Source organism: Tarenaya hassleriana, unplaced genomic scaffold (assembly GCF_000463585.1).
Source record: "Tarenaya hassleriana unplaced genomic scaffold, ASM46358v1 Cleome1, whole genome shotgun sequence".
NCBI classification, from domain to species: domain Eukaryota; kingdom Viridiplantae; phylum Streptophyta; class Magnoliopsida; order Brassicales; family Cleomaceae; genus Tarenaya; species Tarenaya hassleriana.
This window is the reverse complement of record NW_010960187.1, coordinates 3,655,179-3,681,549: the sequence shown is the minus strand read 5'-3', so window position 1 is coordinate 3,681,549 and position 26,371 is coordinate 3,655,179. Positions and strand designations below refer to the sequence as shown.

The following is a 26,371-nucleotide window of genomic DNA, read 5'->3' as shown; positions in this document are numbered from 1 at the left end:
TCTTAAACACTGCTGTGTATTTTCTTTGTTACGTATATATGCATAAATGAAATTGATACGATCTACGAATAAACATAAAATAACATCTGGTACTCTTATACTATCCAATAACTATGCTAAGTGATGTGTTTTGGTTGATATAAATACCAATATCGGCATGAATAGAATATGTACGGCATAGAGATATAGACTTTGAATTTCTCAAAATCATTAAATATAATAACCACAATCCATGCATATCGATGTTCGGTGGGTTTATATATATATGTATGTCGTAATTAAACTCCGTGAGTTGGTCTTTGATTAATTAATAATGATTAGCTGACGTGTGCGAGTTAGTGTAGTAACAAATTAGGAAAGACCACGTACGTTACAAGTCATATGCTCGAAACGGAACCAAAACACCCGACGTATCTTATGATAAAATTTATTAAATTAGAATTTCAAAACATTGGATTATAATGAATGATAAACATGTAAATTTAAAAAAATATGACGTAAGCACCTCCCTTAGTGCAGACATTGAGTCACTCGTGTTGCTTCGTCACAGCTCTAAAGTAGCTTCACCTCTTCATGAAAGGTTATACACTTCGAAAAAGAATAATACAGAAAATGGAAAATAATCAATTGCATTATTAATTCGCTCCTTTATATAAGATCTAAGAAATGTAACCCAAACCTCTCATCTTCTCCATTATCAATTTTTAACCATATCTTAGCTCCCTCTCGGGGAAGGAAAGCGTGCCGTTTTCTAGTTATATATCTATAAGAAGATCGTGCCGTTTTTACTGTGGTGGGAGGAGAGATGGAAGTTAAGGTTAGGAGGGAGGAGATCGTGCCGTTTATGGTAATGGTGCTGATGGAGGGATGCACGATCGCCTTAACGATCATGGCGAAAACGGCGTTGACGGGAGGGATGAGCCCTTTTGTGTTCGTTGTTTACACAAACGCCCTCGGATCCTTTCTTCTTCTTCCCTTCTCTTTCTTTTTTCACAAACAAGAGAGGTCGGTCCACCACTTCTCCATATAACATGTCCTTAGTTAAATATTCGATTTCATTATTCTGGTTAATCTCATTAAATTAAGTCTCTGATTTTCCGTTTTATTTTTATTTGTTTATTTATCTTTCTTTTTTCCAGAACCGAACTATCCATCTTCTCTCGGCCTCTTCTCGTGCGCATTTTCTTTCTGGGTTTTACCGGGTGCGTCTCTCTCCTGTTTTGTTTCCTCACACACTCATATATATATATATATATATATATATATACTCATACATATATATATATATATGTAAATATGTATCCATGATGAGATAACACAAGTCATTGCATGCAACATATATCGAGCTTTAAATCTAATATGACAATACTGAGCCCAGAAATCAATTGAATCAAAACTCAGATGAAGCTGCATATATATAAAGATTGGACCGTTTCTAGAAAGAAATATGAAAATGCTTGTTGGCTTGGAAACTTCGAGAACTGTTGTCACATCTTTTAGGTGTAGAAAGACGGAAAGAAAAAAAAATGCTTACAGTTTGGTACAATATTATGTATATCCATACGCAAACTTTATATTATAATATAAACTGCTAGCCATATTTTCCACACATGATGACGTCAATTTGCCTCGTGGCGGCTCTTGCACGCGACACGTAAACCTTTTATTTATTTATTTAATTGGATTTGAGAACAAACTGCATGGCGTTACGCCGAGATAATTATGTTCTCGATCTTAACACATACATGATGTACATGTACGCTGTGCCCATGCAGAGATACGTGAGCGTCACAGATTCAATTTTGTTAATTATTCGTTCGGACTCACTGATTGATATTAACTAAATTAAATAAAAATTTCAGGGTATTTATGTTCCAAAATTTGGCATTTGTGGGGCTAAGCTTCAGCTCACCCATTGTAGTGTGTGCAATGGGATTGCTCCTTCCTTCTTTCTCCTTCCTCCTCTCTCTCCTTCTCGGGTCAGTCCTTCACTCCGATGCCATCCCATATATATGTATATGTATATATATATATATATATGTATACCAATTAATTCGGAATTCGAGTTCAAACCTTTTGTTTGTACATATTTATGTATGTATAGGAGGAGCAGCTTAGAGTGGCAAAACACGAGCACGAGAGCCAAAGTGGTTGGGACATTGATATCGGTGAGTGGAGCAATCGTGGAGGAATTCTACAAAGGTCCTTACATAAGACCTTCTTCGTCTCCTTCCCCGACCGGCCTGCTGAGGTCAATCCCAAGACTTTTCGTCTATTACAAGATCCCCGACAACTGGGTTCTCGGCGGCGTTTTCCTCGCAGCTGCCGTTTTTTCCGTCGCGATTTTCAACGTCATTCAGGTATTGAACTTACACGGTTAAGCTTTCTCAACTGTTAAATATTATATCATATTTTGGGTATCAATATATTTATATTATTGATAGTATATATTATTATTATTATTATATCATTTGGACAGATGGGGACAGTCCAAAAATATCCGCAAGTGATGAAGGTGGCGTCGTTTTACAGCATAGTCGGGACATTGCAGTGCCTCGCCTTCTCGTTGTTCATGGAGAGAGATCCGTCTGCATGGTCTATCAAACCTAACTTTGATCTTCTCCTCATAATCGTCACGGTATAATTAATTCCCCTGTTTACTTTCTCATTTAATCTTACGATGATAAAAAGAATTAATAATCATTTTTAACATACTCAAATATCAATATAAAATTGATGTGTGTGTATATATATATATATATATATTCTTGATTGGAAAGAAAAATAAAGTGGAGAGTTATTAAAGGGTGTTCATGCACGTACATTTGCATGGGAAACATATAAATTACGTAGGGAATATTCGGGAGTGTGGTACGTACAAGTGTGCAAGTGAAGTGCGCCCAAATGAAGGGACCGTTTTACGTGCCGTTATTCAAGCCCTTTGGTATCTTCTGGGCCTCTCTTTTTGGGACCAGCTTCTTCGTCAACAGCCTCCACTATGGGAGGTCAGTCGAATTAAATATTCATTATATTGTAAGGGATAATTACACATATTATAACGTTATAGAAATGAAATTTCAATGAATTTTAATCCAAGTGTCGGTAAATATATGGCGATTGCAGCGTGTTGGGAGCCGCAATAGGAGGAGTCGGGTATTTCACAGTGACGTGGGGGCAAATGAAAGAAGCCGAAGAGAAACAAAAGCCAAGGAAAGAGACTAAATGTACCAAAGCAATTCATTACAACGAAGAACACAAGGTCCCACTCCTTCGTCACGGTGAAGAAGACAGTCAAGTCTGAACGCAATGGAATCACGCACCAGAAAAAAAAAAAGAGTATTTTTTTTTTGTGTGTAATAAAAATATTTTTTATTTATAAATTGTGTATGTTTATAAGTCTAAATGGTGTTTTGCCGATGTAGGCTTTTTGGTCCGAAAGGCAATCCCATAAATATGTCTTTGGCTGTATATGTCTAGAGAGTTTTTCCATATGATGTTTTATGCTATGGAGATTTCTCATCATAAGTTGTAAGCATATAATGTGAATAAATCCTTCGTTAAATGTCGAAGGCCTCGTGTGATTACCATGGTTTAGTTTTACCGTAAATACCAATATTATTTGTGACCTCAAGTTTGACCGATGGAACGAGGATGCAAAACGTTTGTTCCGTCTCGAGTTTGAAGATACAACATATATTTCAAATCGTATGATTAATTTTTAACTCTAAAATTAGTTTGGATTTTGGTTTAGATACTCGGTTATCGAAAAAAAATCGTGAACACTTAACGATGCATTTTCGTATTGCAGAAAAAAATACGAACGATCAAAAGACCTTTTTTTTTACAGGGGCGAAAAAATTTATTGGGCACTAATGATTTGAGATATATATATATATATATATATATATCATACACACAACTTTGCATGAAATTCTTTCCGTTTTATATGGACGTCATATATGTATCGTATACACACGCAAAAAGAAGTAGGGGTAATTTTGTAAATTCACCGAACGGAGTTTAGTTTCCGTTAAAGCGTTGGATAGTCCACATATTGGGGCAATTTGGACTGAACAAATTATTCAACCCAAATATAATAGGCCCATTAATATAATTGCTTATAGGCCCATTTAAATAGACAGGGCCGAAGTCCATGTTTGACCGCAAACAGCCTAATAGTGATAGTAATATTATTATGTACCTTGAAAATTTCGCCGTACCCTCGGCGTTTTGAGACCGCGACTCGGAAACCGGCGACAAGCTAGGAGGGGTCGCTATGGATCCAGCAGGAGCACCGGTGACTAACAACATCGCCGGCGGAGAAGGCGAGAAGTTCTCCGTCGGGAACGTTTACTCCGTCAAGGTGGTCACCGGTGATGAGTTCCAGGGGATCGTCATGGCGTATGACCCCAATCCCAACTTCGTCGTTTTTGATATCCTTCGAATTTCTTCGCCGTTCGTTGTTTTTTTTGTTTCTGCTACTTTTCTCATCGTCGTTTTCGAGTGAACTATAGGGTTCGTTTTAGCGGGAGATTTAGGGTTTTTCCCTTGCCTTAATTGCGATATCCTTGACGGTCTTTTTGGTTTACAAGAGGGTTTGAAACCTAAACCTGGGCATTCGAAGAGCACTCGGATGGTGAATGCTAATTTCATTACCGAATTCACTTATCTGGGTCGATCCGAGGATCCGCTTGTTACCAGCCAATGTTCTGTTGATCTCGCCGGACTTCAATCCAAAGAGGCAAACGCCGTCAGGTGATCTTTATTCTGATAATGTTTCCATTCCATTTTCTTTTTGAATCATGCATTTTTCTCGTATCTTCCAGCTCATTGGGAAACTTCTCTTGCAGGCAAGCGGAATTAGATGCCGAGAGGATGGGTGTGGGAGTCACCACAGAGGCGCAGAGCATCTTTGATGCATTGTCTAAGACGTAAGAATCTTATTGCCCTGAAAAAAATTGAATTGACTCTAACAATTACTGTGTATCGCCAGATGAATGTTGCTTGTTTCATGATTATATTGTTGGACATGAGCCAATAGCCGAATTTTGTTATGGTTTAAACCTGGCTTGCCCTCGCTTGATCAGGGTTTGGAATGGGTACAGATTTTTTAGTTCCTGTGACTCTTCAATAGCTTTTGTCAGAATGTGTGATTGTTGTCCTTTTGCTAGTAGAAATGGGATGGGTATGAGATCTTAACCATACGTTTTTTTAGTTCAGTTTCTAGTTTTTTTCTTAGCAAACGGGCATTGTGTATCCAGCTTTTAAAGGACCTTGCTTCGACTTTCTTTTGCATTATTTATCAGGATAAACTCGAGATTTCTCGAAGTGATTTAGCGTAATATTGATATGCCCAACTTTCTCACTGTATCATGTATGGTTTGGAGGCAATTGATAATTTGATATGCTCTGTGGCCAAGTAGTCTTTATCGTTACTCGAAATGGTTGTTTTTATGAGTACATTGTTGCTGCTGAGTGGCTTTAAGACGAGTGAAACCGGAATCCTGGCAAGAGGATTTTTCTGCTAAGGTACTCTTTTATGGGATTGGTTTCGCTGAAAGAACTTTATGAGATGGTGTTTGAGTAAGGTTTTCATAAGAAAGTATCCAGGAAAAAAAAAAACTTTGCTTTATCGTTCATTACAGGTTCGTTTAGGTCAAATTAGGCAAGGTTTCGTCTACATATGTTTGCGAGTTTTGCTGTCAAGAATGTTAAGCTTTCCTTGCGATAGGATTTGGGGTCCTGATATGACAGATATTGTTTTTATGTCGATTAGTAAAAGTAGAAAGGGAATGGAACTGAAAATCTTTTCAAAGGAATGACATGAGCTTCTGGTTTCTCAGGCTCCCTGTGCAGTGGGACAAATCAGACATTGTGGTGATGAAAGAAGTGCGAGTTCGTAGCCCATATCTTCCCGACTGCGTCCAAGGAGGAACTGCTGCTGCCAATAATCGAGTCAGGAAAGTGGTAGGTGCCAATCACACCGAGTACATATATGTATATGTATATATCTGTAAATCGATCCATGGATTTTGTTGCTAATGCGCCGTTTTCCAACACAGCTTGAGCTGGAGAGACAAAGGATGCAACGCCTTGGTTGAGCACAGGTGATGGAGCTGGCCAAAAAGGGTATGTAGCCTACTAATCCAGAATCCGCATCAGATTATTAGAGTTTGAGTTGCAAGGGATATGGTTCTGTTAAGACTGGTTTTACAGAGAGCCTTGGCCTTTGTGTGCCTGGTCGGATTATAATTTATATCTCTAATGCTTGATCTTATTAAAGAGAGATACCCACAGATAAACCGACCCATGTTGACATTTTTTTTCTCCCTTTTAATGTGGAAAAGTCCCCATCTCTCTTAAGCTAGTTAGGTACAAGGGTTGAGAGACTGACATTGCCCTGATCCATAAAATTTTCCAAATTAAAAAAGTTTTATGATTTAGGTATTTCGTGTACCGCCTTTAAATAATATGCAAATAAGTAGATCTTATATATATATATATATATATATAAATATACACATATATTATATAAGTATATGTTAATCCGAAGTAATATTATTTTCCCATGTATCACGCGGACAATAGTCTTTATTGTTTCACGCGGACAATAGGATATGTTACTTACTATGGTCATTATGGGGTCTCGTGAGGAAGCCTTTGGGCCATGCTTTCTGATTGATAGATCACGTTATCTGACCCATTCAGAAGGCCTAATTAGTTTAGTAGGTTTGTTAAATCATTTTTAAGTGGCCCGTTAGAATATTTTCTTTTTTCCTTTTTTTTTTTATGGCAATGAAATGAAATTTACCAAAGTTACACAGATGCTATTAAATGCAACGGACCATTCTCTATATACTTAAATGGGCCAACATGAGGCCGGTTGAAGGCGTTATTTTATAAACTAAAAAGTAAAAAGGGATCCAATTGGCGTCGCCCGGACTCGAACCGGAGACCTTCAGTGTGTTAGACTGACGTGATAACCAACTACACCACGACACCATTGTTGCTATTTTCTATTGCATTTATTTTTGTTTTCCAACCAAGTGTGAAAAAAATTGAATCGGAGAATTACGAGTTCATAGTAACATGAAAAAATAAGTGCGGGGGTGTAAATTCCAAAATCATTGGGTCGGGTGATTCACTGAAATTGGGGGAAAACCCAGCAAGTGCCCATTAATATCCGACCCGAATTCTAGAGACAACCCACCCGAGGCCGACAAAAAACCTGCCTTAAACCCTCAGCTGAGTTCATCTTCCTCCTCTTCTCCTTCTCCTGCCGCAGAGAAAGTGCTCACCTCACGTCCATTTCCTCAGCTCCCATTGAGCAGAGAGAGAGAGAGAGAGAGAGAGAGAGAGAGATAAGCAAGGTGAGATGAAATTTTGACCCTTTAGATCGTTACTGTGTTTTCGAATTTGACCTTATGGAATTTCTGTTTAATCTTGAATATATCCTCCGAATTTCTTGTTCTGTCACGGATTCGCGGGAAATCGCGTAGATTTATCCGCAAAGTGGAATGAATTTTTGACATTTGGGGTTTAATTATGTTCCGATTGACTTCATTGTATGGAATATGAAATCAGTCGTCAGATCTTTGAACTGGGAATGTCTCATTTCATAATCTATACACGCTCTTGTTTTAATATATATGTCCTTTGCTTTCAGATACCTATATATAGATAGTGTAATGAGCTGCCTGTCCCATGTACGTTCATACATTTCTGTGGCAATACGTAAGAGGTCGAGCCAGGTGACGTCGTGGAACCAATGTTGCTGTCGGCCATGGAGAAGCGATTTCAATCCTGCTCGTGTTAGCATGTCATGTTTAGGGTTTCGGCCTCACCAGTCTAGGGTTCATTGTTATTCCACTAGAAGGAAGGCTGGTCAATCAGGAAAGACCGACACTGTTCCTGTTGCGGCGGATAAAGAGAAGGACGCCTTTTACGTTGTTCGGAAGGGTGACATCGTTGGAATTTACAAGAATCTGAGTGATTGTCAAGCTCAAGTTGGATCATCGGTGAATATGCAGACATCTCTTAGATCAGAGTTCCTGTTCTATGTACTACCGAGATTGGGTATACGATTGAATTGATGTTGTTTTCTTGGTTAGGTTTATGATCATCCTGTCAGTGTCTATAAAGGGTACTCTATGCCTAAGGATGCGGAGGGACGTCTTTCTTGTTTCGGACTGAAGAACCCACTTTACACAATCAGAGTTTCAGATCTGCAGGATGATATGTTTGGCGAACTTACACCGTGTCTTTTCCAGGTAAGATGGTTTCTGTTCTCTTCCTATTGTTTGTAATTGATGTAAGAACGATATGCACATTATGTTTTCGATTTTCTCTCCTCATCTTGCTTATATTTGGTTTGTTTAGTATCTTGAAAAATCCATAGTTCGAGGGTATCAGGGAATTGTATCGGTTTTGGACTCCATTTTTTTCATAAAGTCTTTTACGTAGAGGGTTTTTGTCTTTTATCTTCTAGATGTGGTATTTCAGTCAGGTGGGCTCTTGTTACCTTCTCTTACATATTTCTCCTCTCAGGAACCGACTTCTTCTAATGTCAAAATATCTGAGGAGAGTACATCTGCCGCTGCGACGAAGTCTCAAGATTTAACCGAAAACAAGGAAAAGGTAAGTTGTAATTAAGGGAATTTTCGACCTGGACATTGCTGTTCAACGAAATAACGGAACACTTGATGGTTATGAAGCAAAATATTTAGATTTTTCTTAATCAGATTATTGATTTTTCGCAGGATAAACTTCCTTCAGCTTCCGTGCCAGTTGATCCTTTGGAAATGCCAATGAAGATAGAACCAGCTACTGAGACTCAGGTTGCAGCTTCTGAGGTGAATAAATTTTCCATAAAACATTGCTCATTGTGGATTTGAGTGAATGCAATGATCTTCTGATTTAGCGTCCTGTGTCTATTTTCCTTTACCGATAACAGCCAACATGCCTTATCGAGTTCGATGGTGCGTCAAAAGGAAATCCTGGTCTGTCTGGAGCAGCAGCTGTGCTGAGGACAGAGGATGGAAGCTTGGTATATGAATCATCAGATCTTGGATTATAAGTGAAAATTTAAGAAGCCGTATCTAAAAACCGTTCTCTCAAACAGATTTGCAAGCTGCGTCAAGGATTGGGAATAGCGACAAACAATGCAGCAGAGTATCATGGAATGATCTTAGGATTGAAGTATGCTGTTGAAAAAGGTTACAAGAACATTCGTGTCAAAGGTGACTCCAAGCTGGTTTGCATGCAGGTTGGGTAAATAAATTATCAGTTACCACAGTTAATTTTTTTTTTTGTTTGAACTCGCATTGTTCTATCTCATTATCTTATAGCTTTATATGTTGGAAAACAGATGCAAGGTCTATGGAAGGTAAAACACCAGACACTGTCTGAGCTGTTCAAGGAAGCAAAGGAACTTAGCAACAAATGTATCTCCTTTGAGATCAGTCATGTCTTAAGGGTATGAACACATATCTTTCTCTATACACATGCAATAATGTACATAATTCCTCAAAGATCAATTGTTCTTGAGAGCAAGATCCTTCCACTGTCTTCGGTCGAATTCCGGGTTTCTGACATTGTGAAATTTCCATGAAGGAATACAACTCGGATGCAGATGCTCAGGCAAACTTAGCTGCCCGTCTCGGTGGTTAGTCATCTGAAACCGTTTCCCTTCTCTCTGCATTTGATTTTGAGGATGCATAATGCTCATGTTAACAGAATCTTGTCCACTTTATCTGCAGAAGGTCAAGTTCAAGAGGATTGAAGGTTGTGTACGTGTATGTATATACCGAAAGAATTACTCTCGTTTTTGGGTTTAGAGAACTAATCTTGAACTAACCTTTCATCTGTTCTTTTGCAGTGAAACCAGACACATCCAAGAAATTTGAGAAAGGCCAAGAGAAACATGGAGAGAATTCTCGGACAATGAATGAGGATGAAGGCTGGATTTGCACTCCGAACAGACAGAACCTGACTGACTGGTCATTGCTAGTCTCTCTTTTTATTCCGGTTGTTCGATCGCATTATATAATCTTTGCGTTTTCTCATTCTTTCATAGAATAAAGGTTGTTATTTTCATTAAACCAAAATAAAAAGGTTGTTATTTTCGAAACACTACACTACAGTATTTTACTTATTTGGTTAAATAACAGAATCGATCTTAATCGAATAATTCAAATTATAATTGAATAGAAGTTGATATAAAAATCGAATTGCTATAATTTTTAAAATTGAGTTTTTTTAAAAGAATTATCTTTATCAATAAAAATGAAGATAGGATCGAATCCGGATCTGAGGTGAATTGAATATAATATAAAAATATATGATTTTTTTTTCTTCTAAAATGCAAATAATCTATTCCGAGTGTAAATTAATTTAATCCACTGACGCTTCAAATGAATTACGAGTAAATACTAAATACCAACCCATCTTTTTCCTAACATCAAATATTTCACGCACGTGGGTTTTCACTTTTCAATCAAGTAGGCTTGGACTAAAATGGCGTAACTTGATGGGCCTATTTGTTCTGTTTCGAGCTGGAAGTTTCTATGAGGCCCATTTTCGTAATATGGTTATATTATAGTAATTAGACGATAATTATATTTAATCAGTAATTAATTATTTGCTTAATATGGTGGGCTCGTTTGTAAGCGGATCTCGCTCGCGCTTCGGCTTTGAACATTTCGCCGACTTGGGGCTCAAGCGTACTCTTTTTTTTTTTATTCCTCCTCCCTGTTTGTTTCTCGAGAAAAAATTTTCCTGCGGAAAAGCCACCAGGAATTTTTTTTTGAAGAAAACAATATGCCAAATCGATTTCCAGAATGTTGACGAGGGCGCTTCGACAGTTGAAACCCAGGTTTACTCTGGGCGATCCTCTCCTTTTCCGATCGTTCCCGTCATCGGCGGTGTTTTTTTCCGGCACGACGGCTGATGTGTCGGAGATTCCTGTTGATGGTGATGTGGGTTTCTCGGCCACGACTGGGTCGCCGACTATGGCGGAGACGTTGCCCAACGTCCTTCAGCCTCGTGTCGTCATCTACGACGGAGTCTGCCCTCTCTGTCATGGAGGTGTACATACTATATACATTGCTTCTCTGTTTCTCAATGCACTTGCTATTAGCCGCATGAAATCTTTGTCGCAATTTTGTCTGAGATGTTTAGTCTCTAGAGATGGTTTCTGCTCACTGCGCGGTGATGTTTCTGATTGTATATTCCCAAAGAGGTTCTGAAACAGCAAACAGGGATTGAAGTCATTGATCCTGAGAATTTGAGAAGAGAAAAATTGCAGGTTTTAGGGATTCTTTGTTTTCTCTATGGCATTGATTAACATGGGTTGGAGCCATTTTTCCAGAGATTTCTGAGAAGAAAAAAATATCAGGTTTTCGGATTCTTTTTTCTTAATCATAGTGGTCGACATGGATTTGAGTTATTATTCTAGAGAATATGACTTGTCTTGGAACAGAAGTGCAGGTTTCTTTCAATCACATGTAATAGCATTAAGAGTTAAGAGTTCTCTAAGGATCAAAGCCTGCAGCCTATTGTTTCTTCTTAGTGGTTTCAATTCATTGTTTAGAGCAATATCTCTGAAGGAAATGTTCAATGCTTGTGCATGTGTAGGTGTGAAGTGGGTGATTAAAGCAGATAAATACAGAAAGATCAAGTTCTGTTGCCTTCAGTCAATAGCTGCGGAGCCCTATCTGAGTTTCAGTGGTCTCACCCGGGAGGATGTCGCAAAGAGATTTCTTTTCGTTGAAGGTCTCGGGTTATACCATCAGGCATCCACCGGTATGTTAAACTCTCTCGACACAGCTGTTAAAGGTCGGGTTTTTTCTGAAATACCCTTGATTGCTCGACCGTAGATGCATCAAAGGCCTAATGTAACTGGGTCTCACAAGTGGAGAAAAAGAAAGCAAAATGACAGGAAATTTAGAAACTTGTTTTGATTCCAGGATGAATCAAAGCATTCTCAGTGATCTTTTAATAGACTTATTCGCCGAGCGGTATCAGATTTTCGTGGTAGTTCAATAGGGTTTTGTGAAAGGAAACAATCTAATGCCTTGTGCCGTTTCTAATGCAAGTTTTCTATACAGTATAGTAGCAAGAATCATTGAAAGACATTGACCCTTTTCAGACATTTTCATGTTAACTGAACTGCAGCTGCATTGCGAGTAGTATCATACTTGCCACTGCCATATTCCGCTGTGAGCAGCCTCGTGGTGGTTCCGAGGCCTCTGAGGGACGCAGTTTATGACTATGTGGCGAGACGTCGTTACAAATGGTTCGGAAAAGCTGAGGATTGCTTGGTCCTGAAAGATAAACATCTCCTTGACCGGTTTATTGACAGAGACGAGCTCAAGCTTCGAATGTGATCATTAACAAAAGCTTGAGACTTTTTTTTTTGTCAAGAGATTATATAACCAACCACATTGTCAAGTTCGTTGGAGACGAAAGGGGAATCAATGATTTGGAGCAGAAATCATGGATGAATAAGTAATTATCTTTCTTTTTTTCATTTTCAATAATAATATGAAGAAAATAAGAGGCAGAGGCATATTTACAAATGGACCGACCTCAAAGGGAAGAAGAGAAGGGGAAATTCAAGAATTTTTTAGAAGGGAAGAGGGCAAGTTGTGATAGAGTGGAAAAGAATTAAAAAAACGCGTAGGGGAAATAAATCTTAGCAATGCTTTTTCTTGTTCACTTTCAAGTGTAAATTATACCATCTTTTCTTCTTAACTATGTCGGATTCTTCACATGTACCTGTTTCCTTGTTCTTGTCTCTGCTTCTCTCTTCTTCTTCTTCCTCATCTTCTCCCTCCTCTTCTCTAGCTGATGGTGGATTCTCCTTCTTGAAAGAGTTCCTTCTGCTCTTGGTCTTGCTCAACCTCCTTTCCACAGTAGTGTAAGCTGCATGTATTTCATTTCTTTGCTTCAAGAGCTCATCGATCTGTAGAAAAAGATAACCATATTCATCAAACCCAGTTAAAAACTTGCATTTTGCTCAAATGGGGATCCCTCTCTTCTTCTCTTAAGCATAGCTGAATTGAATTTTCAAATAAAAAGAGACTTACAGATTGCATCTCTTGAGCATATCTACTTGTCATCTCTGTGAACTGGGCAAGTACTTCCCTGTACTCAGTCTCAAACTTGGCCAGTTCTGCCCTTTTTGTGAGAATCTCATCTTCTATGGACCTCAGATCTTCCTTTTGTTGTGTAAAATGGGCAGTGCATAGAACTTCGATCGTGTAGTTTACACTTTTGAAAAAATTATCACCTGTTAAAGAACATCATGCAATACCCCACAACATTGAATCATCTCAAGTACATGATCCAGAAGTAAAAAAAAACGGAAAACGAAAACGAATCTGCAGCTGGAACCGAAGCTGGGAAAACTGACCATAAACAGCAAAGACATGAGTACCAGCCTTGAGTTGGGTAACTTCACAAGGCTGAAATCCATCAAGTTTCTTGAAAAAGGCAGATTCCGGATCCTTTGATTGAGCCATCTAAATCCAGAAAAATCAAGTCATGTTGGGGAAAAAAGAAGAAAAGGGCAACAAGAAAGAAATTATTGAGGATAATTCTCAATATATATATTTACAATATAGTGAACTTGACAAAAACTCACACACACACACATATACATATATATCTACAATATACTGAACTTACCGAATTGACAGTTTGATCCAACCAATAGACAGGAAAACCAAGAAAGTACATTCCGGCAGATGTTAACTTGCCTGTCTTTCTGCTGTCTTCCTGTATCGATGAAAAACTCAATGTTAACGACAGGTAACGATACACATGCTTTCATTCCACTAACATCAGAAAAGTAAAAGGTAGAAGCGTATATGTCTCTCCGAGTAATAACAACAATACCTGCAGGGCCAAACTCAATCCTCCGTTGTCTTCTTGGTCAAAATACAGTAACTGCATACAAAGGGACACACATAAAATCTATTTCATCAGTACATCGATTTACTTTGATAAGGAAAGGTTCTATCTTCTACCAACCAAACCTTGAACTTGCTTTTGTTAGATGATTCCACCCGGCAGACTAAACCAGACCTTGCTTCCTCTTCTGTTATCGTGACAGAATAAAAGTGGGTGCATTGCTTTTCAACCTGTAAGAGGCATTGTTTATAAGAGAATGAATTAGAGGCAAGTAAAACTACACGATCAAATAAAATAGTAGCCGGGCATCGGCTTCAATACCTCACCTTCCTAGATACAGCTTGCCCAATTACAAGAGGATCAATCGAGACTCTGCCATTAAGCGCCTCTTCCAAGACAGTTGCAGATACGGTGGTTTTTATTGGCACACCAAGTTTGCTATTTCATAGTAATTTAGATTATAAGTTCCATCTCGTGTACAATAAAATGACAGCCAGCTCTCATAAAAGTTACAGGAACAATCAAAAGTTACTGAATGCAAACCAACCTAAACAGAGCTGCAAAAACAGTGTTCACAGCTCCTAGACTTGAGAGATCGAGCTCCAGCTCTTGGCTTTCTGCTTCAACAGCCTGTAAATAGCAAAATTCAGTGATTAGCAACCAATAAACAGACATAACTACAAACCCATGTCGGGGACTCAAAGTTAAAACCAGAAGCCTAACACGGAGCAAACATATCTCACCTCAAAACCAGCAGTATCATACTGGCGTCGTTTTTCTGGATCAGACAAGATGTTGTAGGAAAAAGTTACCTCCTTAAACATGTCAGCAGCAACTGGGTCATTCGCATTCTTGTCAGGATGGTACCTGAAATAACAAAAATTCAGAGACACCACAGCAGAGGATGGAATTCTTCGGAGGAAGTTTCATCATTCATCTCGAAAGAGAATCGGCCTAGACTGCTGCCCGCTAGAAATTACAGAACCCAGGCTCAGTTTAGAGTGTTTCCCATGATAGATATACTTCAGGCAAATTCTCTCCATGAACACCATCATAAGTCGGTCGACAAGATTCAACCAAAATACAGGAAAAGCCTAGGTATTTCTTCACTGTATTTCTTCGCCCAGATTTGAAATGAAACAACCCTCCAAGGGATTTGCAAACTAACACGATTTGCCGTGATTTAATAGGTCTATATCAACACAAACAAACAATTCACACCAAAGGGTCAAGCTAGCGAGACGAACAGAGGTACGTAGAACTACAGAGATCAATAGCTTACTTGAGAGCCATTTTCCGGTAGGCGCTCTTGATTTCCTGATCGGTACAGTTCCTGGGGAGGCCGAGAACCTCGTAGGGGTCACGACGGAGCTGCCCCTCGCCATCTTTCTTCTCAGACTTGGATCTGTTAACTGGCATTCTCTCTTCAAAGGCCCTTAGGTCTCCCTTCCTTGAAACGCTAGAAAACCCGCTTCACTGAAAGAATCTCCAAATTTCCAGACGCCAGCGAACCGGGAGGAGAATCTTCTCGATCCTTCCTTCAAAACTGCAAACTTTCCCGGAAAGTTCCCTTCTGGAAGAAAACACAGCGAGCAGCAGCGAAACCCTATATGGCCCGAGAGGACAGCGACCCTACCAGACCTCTCTCTCCGAGCCGGAGACCCCGGGAGAGAGAAAGAGAGACTGGAGAATGAGAAATTGGAGGGGAAACGGAATGAAAGAAATCGTTTCGCTTCTGAGTTAATTTAGTAGAAATAAGAATTTTAAAACCGTAATGGCTTGGGATAACGTGTACCGCGGTGCGTAGTGCACACCCCGTGAGACGGTGTTTTCCACGCCGCAGGTTGTTTGATGTTTTAGTTTCTTTGGGGGTGCGTATTACGCACATGGCGCAAGACGGCAAATGCAAGCGTTGATATCAAACTTGCGCATTTGAAAGCTACGGTGAGGTGGACTTTGGCCTCAGCAAGCAACTTGAAAGAGAGCATTAAAATTTAAAAACAGAAAAACAATGATTTTAATTAATATGAGCTGTCAATTATTATATTATATGATACTATTTTTAATAACATATTAATCTTGTTTAATTATTAAATAAAAAGGTTTTGGTAAGATAATTAACGGTTTTCCAGTCAGAGCTGACCAACGCCGTCATAGGTGCGATGAATTTTAATTAAATCAATACCATAATTCAATTATTTGTTCCTGATTATTCTTACAATATAACAAAACAAAATATTTGCTCTCTCAGCGTGTATATCTATTTTATGGAAACTGAATATCACATGAAGTAGTATTAAATAGGATTTCGTCTAGATATGATTCGAATTATTTGGAATAAAACATATTCTGTATATTTGGCGGTTGCTGTAAAAGTGTGAGTAAAAATCCGAAATAAAATCGGGAAGGTTAATAAATATTTAAATTATAATGAGGTGATAATCTGATTTGAATTTACGAATTTTGGTGGGTGGCTGACGGACAAAAGAGGGACCATCTCCAAAGACGGTCCAAAAGATTTGATTATTATTTTACAACACTTGATCCCCTCGCTCCAACGAGGCCGCATTTTGATCATTATTACAATCAGAGGGCCGTAATCATGTTGTATTAATTAAGTAATCTTTACCAAATCCCTGGATGGATTCATTCGCACGAGGCCCAGCTTCAAAATATTCGGATAAATTAAGAAATAAATACGTTACAAAAAACACCCATTAGGTCAAATTCCAAATAAAAAACAAAAAAAAAATACGCATTTCATAAACAGAGCCAAAATTGCCACTTGTGAAATACAAAATTCATACGATATAAGACAAAAGGGTTACTGCTTCACAACATTATAGTTCTGATTAGCAACGACACCACCAGTCACAACTTACTAACAAATCTCAAATCTCAGAAAGTGCTGCCCCGACCGATACAAAACAAGGGGGGAATGATTTACCTGAAGAGCTTCATGGCCGTTTGGGACGTGGGGCTAGAGCCTGAAGTATTTTCTTCCTTGGTCCCTGCATCGAACAAATAACAATAAATCACAAAACAAGTTCCAGAAAGCTCCAAGAAATCGGATTAAGGGCTGTTTTCATGATTCAGTACCATCGGTATGGTAAGATCCTTCAGATCACTTTCCTTCATCTGCTTTAACGCCGTCATATCCACCTGAACCATGACAAAGATGAAAGAAACAAATGAATTGGTTAGATTCATTGGTAATTCCCCTTTATCTATCATTGTTTCTTCATTGCATTTGGAAATGTAGATGTATTGTTTTATTATCATCTGGAAGAAGACGGGTAAACTAGCGGAAAGCCTAATGACGCTTTAAAGACCGATGAAAGAACACTCTACTTACTTCCTCGGCCTTAAAGAGAACAGCATATTTTCCCAGTCCAAGAGAATTTAAAAGGTCATCAACTGTTTGATGCTCCTCCGCCTGCGCAGACAACAAGCAAGACAAGTGGGACAGATTAATAATATTATATCAACGTATGCAAAAACTACAATTGCCCAATCTACCGAGATTTTCTGTCCAGGAGTTCTAATCGATTTGAAGCAGAACACAAAGGCCATATTATAGTTTCCAAAGAATTGGGCAAAGAAAGAACGGGTAGAAGGAAATCTCATGCACACATTGCACAGGCAGGCACACGAAAACATATAAATAAAACGAGAGGATCTAAAGCATACAGTGAAGGGGTCCTTCTGAACAGCAGTGCCAGGTGGAGGAATCCGGCCCGAAAATGCAGGCAGTGGAGGCTTGACAGCCGGAGGAGGTAAAGCCATCCTTGGTGTGAAAGGAGTATTATTTACTGGTGGTTGAGCATTTGGTGCACTTTTGACTGTATATGGTGATGCTCTCACATCATCAAATGCCCTGCTTAAGGGCCGTCCACGAAACTCTTCAATGCCCCTAGGTGGCGAAGAAACCCTGGACAAACCCGTGTAGGTTCCGGCATTGCGTATGTTACATAATATCTAATGGTAAATATATATTATACATATATACACATATATATCTAATCTTATATGAATAATATGATTTCTGTCTTATCAGCGTTTTATAGATGAACATGATTTAGTTTATAGTTTTCTAACAGGATTTAAATCCTTTTGTGCATAAATATGTTAATTTGGCTTACTAAAAGAGGAAAGAGATTGGCATTCCTTGGTGGTGGTGGTGGTGATAGACCCCTGGGTGTACCCATTAACCTCTCTGGAGACCTCCGTCGTATATGGTCCAAGGTCCAGGGAGAGTGGGAATTGCTTGTGGAGCCCATCCGAGAGAAACTGTGTGCAGTTCTTGACGGAGGTAACTGGCCCTGACCACTTACGTTCCTGGGCTCAGCCATACGATGTCGAGTATCAACACTACGCGGAGGCTGCTGCTCGCTCCTGGAGAGCTTCGCACGAAGATCCATAGTGCTGCATTCATCTCTCTGAGCTCCTCTCTGGGCATTTTTTTGCATCAGTTTGAATCGGAGATCGCCTTTATCAACCTGCAAACCTTAATACGAGAAGGTGCCGTGTCAGTAATCGTTGACAGGCCAAGGTACCTAAATAAACTACCTCCATACCATGAGCACTGAGACTTGCTTCACCCCTTTGCCTGCATACCACGAATACACAACTTTATGTCAGCACATGCTCAGCCTAACAGCAATCAAATAAGCGACCTACAAACCTAAAATGCCATTAGTTCATCCCTCAATATCCGTCTCTCTAAAACCCATGGACAACAAAACAATCTAGATTTTGTGATTACGAATGAAATCACAAAATGAGAAGCTGCTAAAATTCAACACCCAGCAAAACATTGGGGGGGGGGGGGCCGTTTATTGCTGACTTCACTTCCCTGCAAAGAAGAACTATCGAATCCACTTCCTAGTCTCTCTCTTACAGGCCTCTTCATCCCGGCTCTAGGCAGCTCATACGAATTGCCAGTGTCACCTAATTCTGGTCCTGCCCTCTTTATTACCTGGGAAAAGAACATCAAACATAAGCAATTTTCTAGAACTAACTCATTAATCCTACGACAAGAGATTGAAGAACAAAATGTTCCACATATTCCTACGAATTTAAACATAAAGAATCCATAAACGTTGGTATAGAATCATGTCTTGGCTTCTCAAGTCATCCCTGAAACTAGAGCATCACGAAAGCACCGTTACAACAATGTACCGCCGCAGCATCGCAAATATTTCGGAAGCAGGAGGTCAACACGTTCCTCTTTCCAGGAAAATACTCAGGTACAAACTATGAGACGAACAAAGAAAACTCGCAGGGGGGGGGGGGGGGGGGAACTACCTGGCCGCTACGTCCCAAAGTAATGGTGACCCTACTCCGCCGAGAAGCTTCTGACATTGAGGAACTAAGGAAAAAAACCCTAGGCGATCAACTGGAGGCAAATTCTCGCTCACTTACACAAGGTAATCAATAGTGACAAGAGGTATCAATCCTTCCGCCTCGAAAACCTAACTGTAAGGAGCTGAACCTCACTTCGAATCGCAAAGAAGGGGGTGTTTTCTCGAGAACGTAAAATCAAGAGGTCTAAATTCACGGAGATGTTGCGAAAGGTACCAGGAAATTTTTCTGAAGAGAGAAATCGGAAAATAACCGGATAGATCGGGACGGCGAAGGTTGACGCCGGCGATCGACGAGGGCGAAGGCGGTAGCGACGGAATGTGAGAGGGGATCGAAAGGAGAACAAAAGCAGGTGGGCCGACGAGACAAAGGTGACCCTCTGGCCCTATCGGAGGTTTTCAATTCTCGCTTTTGCCCTTTTTAAACGTTCTGCCTTTCAAGTCTCTAGGTTTTGAATATTTACGAGAATACCCTACTCTTCATGCGGAATTTGCTTATTTAAGATACAAGTATATTATATTATATTATATGTATGTGGATGGCGTATATATTAATATTATGCCACGTACAGTTCACTTTACAAGTATGGTCGGTTTATCCAGAAAGTGATATTTTCCTGCATGGTTTCACATCTCTAAATGTGCAAAATATATAACTACATACTAATCAATGTTCATTAATTAAATGGAATTAGCAAACAAATTAATAGCCTTTACACCTAATTACTTCTACTTTATCGTCTGTCTGTGGTCAATTTGACTTATGTGGTATTCCGATTATATTATTTACGTTCGGATATAGACCCAATATCTAATGTAGTCAAGGGTTTCTTGTTGTCTTATTCTTTTCTCATACGACGAATCTATCTAACCGAATAAAATAAATTGTTATAGTTTATATACTATAAATACAATAAATAGATAATTGTGTGTGTATATATATATATATATATATGCGAGGGACCACTTCTACACTTTTCCTTTAAGTTGGATTTGGTTTCCTATGAGTGTGATATTTTTTGCTGGCGAGATATTATGAACTGGAAACTTCTGCTCCTTCCAAATTGTCTCTTCATCGTTACGGTTCCAATACAAACGTATTGTGACAAGTATACGATCAGACAGTATTGTAACAACACTTATATACGTATACAACAGACAGACACCAGTTTGTATATGTACAATTCGTAACCTCGCGTTTACTGACAGAGATGAAGTAAAAACATCATTAAAGATTGCTGAAAAAACACAAAAAAAACAATGATCTAAAGCAACGGAATCCGAATTCTCCAAACCTTAACACTAAGATCAAGACTCCCACTGTAAACCATACAAGAAACATCAGAATCAGAACCAAGGGACACAGCCAAGCACTTGACAGGCTTGCTATGTCCATCCAAGGCAGCCAAACAAGAATAACCCTTGTCCGTCCCTCGCCGCCAAACCCTAATAGCCTTGTCGGCCGATCCACTGAACACCAAATCCGAAACAACCGCCAAACACAGTATCGCCTTCGAGTGTCCTCTTAAAGCTCCGGCTAAGACCATATGCTCGTCGTCGATCCTATTTCTCTCCCACACAAGAATCGATCTGTCACAAGCCCCCGAGTACAAAACCGTATCGTCTTCGCTAATGGCCAAAGCGTTAACGGCCGAGACATGTTTCTCTAAGGTAGCCACCAGATTGTGTCGTTTCTCTCTTGGCTGCTTCTTCCACACCTTGATCTTCTTATCGGCCGAGCCTGTGTAAACGAATCCGTCACATGACACAACGACCGCGTTAATGGCGTCTTCATGAGCTTTTTCCTTTGACTCCAAGCATCTGAAATCGGACGTTCTCCAGATCTTGAAGGTTCTGTCCCAAGAAGCTGAGTATAGCAAAGAACCGTCCTTGGATAAGGCGAGAGACGAGACTGTGTCCAAGTGGTGAACCCACGTGCACTTCTTGTGTCTCCGTACTTCCACGTAGTTCTTCCCGCTGAAAATCTTCGTGAAACGGTCGTTCGCTGTCGGGAGAGTGGCGACGCATTTGTACTTCTGCGGTGGATCTCTCTCTTCGATCTTCCAAACCCTAATCTTGTGATCTTGATGAGCGGTTATCAGCTTATACCTGAAAACCACCATCGCCTTAACCGCTCCGTTTCCCACGGCAACCGTATTGTCTCCGGCAATGTTTTCCGGTGGCTCTCGGGGCCATGCGAGTATCTTTCCGTCAGAAGATCCGCTGTAGATGAATTTTCCGGAGACGGCGAGGGACGACACGTAGGAGGAGTGGCCTCTGAGAGTGACCAAGCACTGATGATCATGGTGACGGTTCTGCGACGGAGAGGACAGGGACGGAACTGACGGCAGGCTCGGCTGAGACGAGAGAGATGACGACGTGGAAAAATCTGATTGAAGATGTGTTGAGTTGTTTTGACATTCCCTGGTTTTGTTGCAAGGCAAAGGGCAAGAACATGGAAACAAACCCATCGTCGGTCCTTGTGGGAAGAGCTAGAGAGAGAGAGAGAGAAGGGCAAAAGGGGGTTTTCTCAAATATTTATTGTCGGAACGAATCATGGGCAAATGGCTTTGCTTTATACGAACATCGTCGGGTTAGGGAAGATTTTGGGAGAGATTTAATCGGAATTAAATATTGGTTATAGAGTCGGGGAATATAGAAAGGGCGCTTAAGTTGATTACAACAAAAGGTTTATAGATTAGAGTCGAATGGGATAAATTCCACCACATGTCATAATATGGCTTTGTCTTGCATTAAACTAATCTCTCTTTGTCCTCTAATTCAGCTTTTTTTTAAAAAAAAATATTTAATAATATCCCCTAATAGTTTTCCGAATGTGTTTGGCAAAAAGCAAGAGATCAAACCAGATGGTCCCACGCACCCCGGTGGAAATATTTTTATATTAATTAATCGTGAATTATTACTGCTTTTACTTATCCAACCGCGCCATCCAGCTGGTAAAATTACCATTCATCTTTTTTTTTTAAATATAATAGTAAGCAAACATAAATAATATTTTTTTCAAAAGAGAAAATCATGTATGCTTTATAAAGTTTTTATTTTTTATATTATCGGTATTGTTTTTGCTCTAATAAATTAAATTCGTCTGTAGTGTAGGTAGTAGTAGATATCATTCTGATATAATTTCAGCGTGTCATCTGCGTGGAAATATATACGAACGATCCACCACATCAATCAATCGCCACGCCAAATATCTTGGGTTGAAACCCATATTAGTCACTGGAGTGAAAATAAGATGGGTCCCTCTCCAATATGAGGTTCGAATTCGGGATAGAATATAAATATATACCCTCTAGAAGATAAAAAAACGTATATGAAGTTCTGATAGCATATGATGTTTATAAAAATAGTTTAATTATTATTAACAACATTAAGATATTTATACAAGTATAGTTAACCAAATCATATTAACATTAAATTATATATATATTCTTTATACGGAACATATATTTTGCGTCTCCACTTTATCGTTTGAATTATCTAAGTTGGATCTTCAGTCATAACTCTATAAGGCGTTTTGTATTTGAGATCAAACGCAAATGTACTAAAAATATAGTTCATGGATTCCAATCACCAGAAAGGCATAAACACAGCAAATCGGAAGTGACCAATCATTAATTTTCACATAGAAATCATTGACTCCTAGTCGTCAACCACATACGATATGAAAAACCATTAGCTATAACCTTTTTTAAAAAAAATAAAATAAAAATGGGTATCAATCCTGATTTAATACGGCGTGGAAATTTCCGGAGAAGCCGCTTTCGGACGTATTCGTAGTCATTCGGAGTCATTGCATATGTGTCATCATGCCCGTTTAACTTTCCTCGCAATTCGACGGTCCACAAAGTAAACCGCATTTAGTGCACGCTATAATGATGACAATATATCACATCGTTCTCATAACGGGATGCGTATGTTACATAATATCTAATGGTAAATATATATTATACATATATACACATATATATCTAATCTTATATGAATAATATGATTTCTGTCTTATCAGCGTTTTATAGATGAACATGATTTAGTTTATAGTTTTCTAACAGGATTTAAATCCTTTTGTGCATAAATATGTTAATTTGGCTTACTAAAAGAGGAAACAGATTATTTCGCATGTTTCGTAAGTATACACGCACATACATACATACATACATGCACACAGATGTAGATTATAAAGGAATGGCCATTCTATAATAGTGGGCATGCGAAGTATACGGCGTGCTATATGGGATGGGAGCGATCCGTCAATGCACTTTGTTATTTGCGTCCAATTTGAACAATGACTCAAACGTACGTAATATATGGTTATAAGTTTTAATATTATATATATATCGAATTTAAATTGCAACTTGCAAGGCACAAACAGTGACGTCTGCTCGTCGAGTCTTTTCATATATATATATATTTGTCGTGGAAGTCTTCGTATGAGACAGAAGTCTTCGTATGAGACAGAACAGTAGACAGCAGACAAGATCCATATAGCTATATATATACTTGCAGATATATACCTTAAGCCATATACATGAGTTCAGTTACAGGCACATATTCAATTTCTCATTTAAACAAGCAAGAAAATATGCCGAAGTCCACGATCTCTTTGCTACTTCTTCTGCTTATTGTGGTTTCACTCCCCATGGGCCAAGCCTTGGGCGATCAATTATTCAATCACCGCAAACTCAGTGAGTATTTCATATAAACATATTTGCGTTATATATTCTTTCTTCTTCTTCTTTTTTCTGTAGTGATAGCCGCATGCATACATGCACACACACACACACATATATATAGCTAACGTGGTATGCATATGATGTATGACGCAGAAGAGGAGCCGAGTAAGTTGGGAGGGAGCGGAACCCCTAACAGTCCATGCACAATATACAGCCGATGCAAGCGTGGACCACCGCCTCGCTATTAACCCCTCCAATGGGTCCCACCAGCTGTGTTCCTGTGTGTGTGCGTGTATCAGTTTGGCTTCTATCCGTGCCGTGTCGAGTCGGAATATCAACCTTTGGAATAAGGGTTAGCCCCTGAATGCTTTCATCTTCTTGATGATTGTGTTGTGGTCTCTAATATATGGTTTGCAAGCTTTTTGGTTTTTGTATTTCCTCTGAATCGTCAGTCTTTGACGAGCTGTGTGAAGGCGTCATTAAACCTAATTGCTAATCCTCGAGCATACCCACATACAAATATTTCACCCTTTCATCCCAAAACGACCAAGAAAATACAAGGTCAAGGACAGAATATAATTATAAAATTTTGGAAAAATCCTACAAAAAAAAGACGCTGCTTTTTTTATATATATATATAAAAAATAGCATAAAAACAGCACAAATGGTGCATATATATATATATATATATATGTGACGACATGTACTGTATGTACTCTTATCTTTAAAAACAAATAAAACTATTGCATTCATAAAACAACGTTGTGCTGCTGCATAATGGCAAAAGATAATAAATATCAGCCTTTTATATATATATATATATTCAAAAGCATATATCCACTATATGTACAAACATAAGAAGCTTTGCTTTTACCAAAGCTCCTGTTTCTCCCACCGCAGAACAGATAAACGTGGAAGACACTCTAGCTACTCATAAGCATATATAGATTACCGACACACGAGCGAGCGAGAGAGTCCATTGGAGGAGATGATGGCAAATTTCGAAACTTTCAGCATTTGCTCGGCCTCCCATAATCAGGAGGCAATGACGGGCAATGCTCGTTCATGTTGGCATAAGGTTCGACGGAGTTGTAACCAGGTAGCTCCATCCTGTATCCACCAAGAATCTGACAGAACGGAAGCTTACCCTCTTCGTCGTTGCACCAACTCGGCAGACGGGTCTGGTTATCCTCGTATATCCTAAGCGCATACGCATCACGGATCTGGTAATAGTAATGCCAAGAATCATGGTTTCAGTGAATCTGTTGGGGAAAAAACAAGGAGACAGGAAAACCCGAGATTTTTTTTTTGGTTTTAGGCGAACTCACTGTGAATTCAGTGACTTGGATATGGTCGGCAAGAGGGCCAAAAACACCAGCCGCTTTGTACATTTGCAAGATGAATGCGACGCAAGTGGTTGATTTCCCGTCGCTGTACACCCACTCGTCCCTTTCTGGGATGGTGAGTAACTCGTCAAAGGTCATTCCCCGCCTCTCAGTTTCCGCGAGAATCTCATACAGATCCAGACCCTGAAAAAGGGATTCCGTCCCCAAAAGTTTAGGGCTTTCTATCCCCCACACAAGTTTTAGAAGCAACGATTTCGGAAAGAATATATGGCTATACCTCTGTCCCGAGTCGTTTATTCAGGGCCTCGTTCCACATATTTGCGGCATATGTTGGTTGTACACGAGTCCACATTGACATGACAGAAATTAGCTGTCATTCAAACATAGCAATGGTTAAGAAAATTCTTCCTTTTTTAAAAGATGATGACTTCAAATATATATATATATATATATATATATATACATATGTATACTACCAAGTGAGCATCAAGAGGAGGTGGGTAGTTATCGGCCAAAGTATCAATCCAGCTGAATATCATGTTGTGATAGCCATATGGCTTGCCCGACATGCTCCGTGCATATTCCCAAGCAGCGGTGTTGTTGAATTTTGCTCGGACATCTGGATGTAGAGGAAGCAACGCTATCTGAGGATTGGAGTTATCTTTCAATGCCAGCTCCCACCATTCATCCCACGGAATCACAACAATGATTTCTTCACCCTGCCAGAACATCAGATCAAAGGGTAAAAATCTCTTAAATCCAAAACCCCACAAGTGAAGGAGAACTGGTGAAATATCAAAAGGCTCGAGTACCTTTTCGTTCTCATGGCCGGATTCCCCAACCCAAAGGTTTCCCGATTCATCCTTTAGACAAACAGCAGTGTGACCAGCAAAAGCCCCGGTCACCCATTTCTCTAACGTCTCAAACCCGCCCCATCGGCCTCTAATCTTTGACACGGCCAAGAAATCCCCCGAATGAACATCTTCCGGGTTAATCGTAGCACGCCAAGGTTGAGGCCTTTTCTCAAACTTTGCGCCCATGTGTTTCTGCAGGA

At 39.4% G+C, this 26,371-nt stretch overlaps 8 protein-coding genes, 1 long non-coding RNA gene and 1 other non-coding gene across 11 annotated transcripts in view; 5 read left to right on the top strand and 5 right to left on the bottom strand.

The window, feature by feature from the left end:
- Positions 1-673: 673 nt before the first annotated feature.
- Positions 674-3,584, top strand: LOC104808909 (WAT1-related protein At1g70260). The gene is made up of 7 exons (XM_010534754.2): positions 674-1,005; positions 1,140-1,202; positions 1,863-1,979; positions 2,105-2,360; positions 2,480-2,638; positions 2,854-3,005; positions 3,124-3,584. The coding sequence occupies exons 1-7, from the start codon at positions 806-808 to the stop codon at positions 3,299-3,301; spliced, it is 1,125 nt and encodes a 374-aa protein (XP_010533056.1). The 5' UTR covers positions 674-805; the 3' UTR covers positions 3,302-3,584.
- A 624-nt stretch (positions 3,585-4,208) lies between these two features.
- Positions 4,209-6,367, top strand: LOC104808902. Its single transcript, XM_010534744.1, has 5 exons — positions 4,209-4,433; positions 4,590-4,755; positions 4,851-4,931; positions 5,844-5,967; positions 6,063-6,367. The coding sequence occupies exons 1-5, from the start codon at positions 4,277-4,279 to the stop codon at positions 6,099-6,101; spliced, it is 567 nt and encodes a 188-aa protein (XP_010533046.1). The 5' UTR covers positions 4,209-4,276; the 3' UTR covers positions 6,102-6,367.
- A 561-nt stretch (positions 6,368-6,928) lies between these two features.
- TRNAV-AAC lies at positions 6,929-7,002 on the bottom strand. Its single transcript has one exon. It is a non-coding gene; the product is annotated as a tRNA-Val (tRNA).
- Positions 7,003-7,192: 190 nt separating this feature from the next.
- On the top strand, positions 7,193-10,134 carry LOC104824673. 2 transcript variants are annotated; one of them, XM_019203280.1, is made up of 11 exons: positions 7,193-7,370; positions 7,667-8,018; positions 8,112-8,270; positions 8,548-8,637; positions 8,760-8,852; positions 8,954-9,046; positions 9,122-9,265; positions 9,368-9,475; positions 9,613-9,664; positions 9,759-9,783; positions 9,878-10,134. In XM_019203280.1, exons 2-10 carry the CDS (start codon positions 7,689-7,691, stop codon positions 9,779-9,781), a joined length of 1,092 nt encoding a protein of 363 aa, XP_019058825.1. In that variant the 5' UTR covers positions 7,193-7,370; positions 7,667-7,688; the 3' UTR covers positions 9,782-9,783; positions 9,878-10,134. The 2 variants fall into 2 exon arrangements, with proteins under 2 accessions (XP_019058825.1, XP_019058824.1); XM_019203279.1 differs by having other exon boundaries at positions 7,194-7,370; positions 9,759-9,794.
- Positions 10,135-10,695: 561 nt separating this feature from the next.
- On the top strand, positions 10,696-12,529 carry LOC109116916 (uncharacterized protein YuxK). Its single transcript, XM_019203282.1, has 3 exons — positions 10,696-11,085; positions 11,635-11,802; positions 12,175-12,529. Exons 1-3 carry the CDS (start codon positions 10,839-10,841, stop codon positions 12,384-12,386), a joined length of 627 nt encoding a protein of 208 aa, XP_019058827.1. The 5' UTR covers positions 10,696-10,838; the 3' UTR covers positions 12,387-12,529.
- On the bottom strand, positions 12,505-15,645 carry LOC104808895 (chaperone protein dnaJ 16-like). Its single transcript, XM_010534742.2, has 10 exons — positions 15,197-15,645; positions 14,658-14,781; positions 14,462-14,544; positions 14,241-14,352; positions 14,040-14,144; positions 13,900-13,950; positions 13,690-13,779; positions 13,415-13,523; positions 13,089-13,291; positions 12,505-12,964 (listed from the first exon to the last, which is right to left on the bottom strand). The coding sequence occupies exons 1-10, from the start codon at positions 15,331-15,333 to the stop codon at positions 12,695-12,697; spliced, it is 1,284 nt and encodes a 427-aa protein (XP_010533044.1). The 5' UTR covers positions 15,334-15,645; the 3' UTR covers positions 12,505-12,694.
- Positions 15,646-16,648: 1,003 nt separating this feature from the next.
- On the bottom strand, positions 16,649-19,664 carry LOC104824671. Its single transcript, XM_010556783.2, has 8 exons — positions 19,222-19,664; positions 18,747-18,892; positions 18,492-18,523; positions 18,057-18,421; positions 17,605-17,892; positions 17,270-17,350; positions 17,014-17,076; positions 16,649-16,925 (listed from the first exon to the last, which is right to left on the bottom strand). Exons 1-8 carry the CDS (start codon positions 19,276-19,278, stop codon positions 16,872-16,874), a joined length of 1,086 nt encoding a protein of 361 aa, XP_010555085.1. The 5' UTR covers positions 19,279-19,664; the 3' UTR covers positions 16,649-16,871.
- A 715-nt stretch (positions 19,665-20,379) lies between these two features.
- Positions 20,380-21,812, bottom strand: LOC104808889 (F-box/WD repeat-containing protein pof1). The gene has a single exon (XM_010534729.1). The coding sequence runs from the start codon at positions 21,746-21,748 to the stop codon at positions 20,543-20,545; it is 1,206 nt and encodes a 401-aa protein (XP_010533031.1). The 5' UTR covers positions 21,749-21,812; the 3' UTR covers positions 20,380-20,542.
- A 1,930-nt stretch (positions 21,813-23,742) lies between these two features.
- LOC104808883 lies at positions 23,743-24,467 on the top strand. The gene is made up of 2 exons (XR_771014.1): positions 23,743-23,983; positions 24,125-24,467. It is a non-coding gene; the product is annotated as an uncharacterized LOC104808883 (long non-coding RNA).
- A 282-nt stretch (positions 24,468-24,749) lies between these two features.
- LOC104808873 overlaps positions 24,750-26,371 on the bottom strand; it is a 3,071-nt gene continuing 1,449 nt past the window's right edge. The window contains exons 4-8 of the mRNA XM_010534709.1: positions 26,130-26,371; positions 25,794-26,036; positions 25,595-25,687; positions 25,300-25,500; positions 24,750-25,194 (exon numbers count right to left, since the gene is read on the bottom strand). Of these exons, the coding sequence (XP_010533011.1) occupies positions 24,982-25,194; positions 25,300-25,500; positions 25,595-25,687; positions 25,794-26,036; positions 26,130-26,371 (992 nt within the window). The 3' untranslated portion in view covers positions 24,750-24,981. The remainder of the gene's footprint in view (positions 25,195-25,299; positions 25,501-25,594; positions 25,688-25,793; positions 26,037-26,129) is intronic.

Coding starts and splice junctions, on each gene's coding strand:
- LOC104808909 (XM_010534754.2), top strand. CDS start 806: ATGGAAGTTAAGGTTAGGAGGGAGGAGATCGTGCCGTTTATGGTAATG. Junction 1,006..1,139: donor TTTTTTCACAAACAAGAGAG/GTCGGTCCACCA, acceptor TCTTTTTTCCAG/AACCGAACTATCCATCTTCT. Junction 1,980..2,104: donor CTCCTCTCTCTCCTTCTCGG/GTCAGTCCTTCA, acceptor ATGTATGTATAG/GAGGAGCAGCTTAGAGTGGC.
- LOC104808902 (XM_010534744.1), top strand. CDS start 4,277: ATGGATCCAGCAGGAGCACCGGTGACTAACAACATCGCCGGCGGAGAA. Junction 4,434..4,589: donor TCCCAACTTCGTCGTTTTTG/ATATCCTTCGAA, acceptor TTTTTGGTTTAC/AAGAGGGTTTGAAACCTAAA. Junction 5,968..6,062: donor ATAATCGAGTCAGGAAAGTG/GTAGGTGCCAAT, acceptor TTTCCAACACAG/CTTGAGCTGGAGAGACAAAG.
- LOC104824673 (XM_019203280.1), top strand. CDS start 7,689: ATGAGCTGCCTGTCCCATGTACGTTCATACATTTCTGTGGCAATACGT. Junction 8,271..8,547: donor TTACACCGTGTCTTTTCCAG/GTAAGATGGTTT, acceptor TTCTCCTCTCAG/GAACCGACTTCTTCTAATGT. Junction 8,853..8,953: donor CTCAGGTTGCAGCTTCTGAG/GTGAATAAATTT, acceptor TACCGATAACAG/CCAACATGCCTTATCGAGTT.
- LOC109116916 (XM_019203282.1), top strand. CDS start 10,839: ATGTTGACGAGGGCGCTTCGACAGTTGAAACCCAGGTTTACTCTGGGC. Junction 11,086..11,634: donor CTGCCCTCTCTGTCATGGAG/GTGTACATACTA, acceptor GTGCATGTGTAG/GTGTGAAGTGGGTGATTAAA. Junction 11,803..12,174: donor ATACCATCAGGCATCCACCG/GTATGTTAAACT, acceptor ACTGAACTGCAG/CTGCATTGCGAGTAGTATCA.
- LOC104808895 (XM_010534742.2), bottom strand. CDS start 15,333: ATGCCAGTTAACAGATCCAAGTCTGAGAAGAAAGATGGCGAGGGGCAG. Junction 14,145..14,240: donor GGCAAGCTGTATCTAGGAAG/GTGAGGTATTGA, acceptor TGCCTCTTACAG/GTTGAAAAGCAATGCACCCA. Junction 13,292..13,414: donor TCATGTCTTTGCTGTTTATG/GTCAGTTTTCCC, acceptor GTTCTTTAACAG/GTGATAATTTTTTCAAAAGT.
- LOC104824671 (XM_010556783.2), bottom strand. CDS start 19,278: ATGTCAGAAGCTTCTCGGCGGAGTAGGGTCACCATTACTTTGGGACGT. Junction 18,893..19,221: donor CTTTGGGACGTAGCGGCCAG/GTAGTTCCCCCC, acceptor TTCTTTTCCCAG/GTAATAAAGAGGGCAGGACC. Junction 17,077..17,269: donor TTCTCTTTAAGGCCGAGGAA/GTAAGTAGAGTG, acceptor GTCATGGTTCAG/GTGGATATGACGGCGTTAAA.
- LOC104808889 (XM_010534729.1), bottom strand. CDS start 21,748: ATGGGTTTGTTTCCATGTTCTTGCCCTTTGCCTTGCAACAAAACCAGG.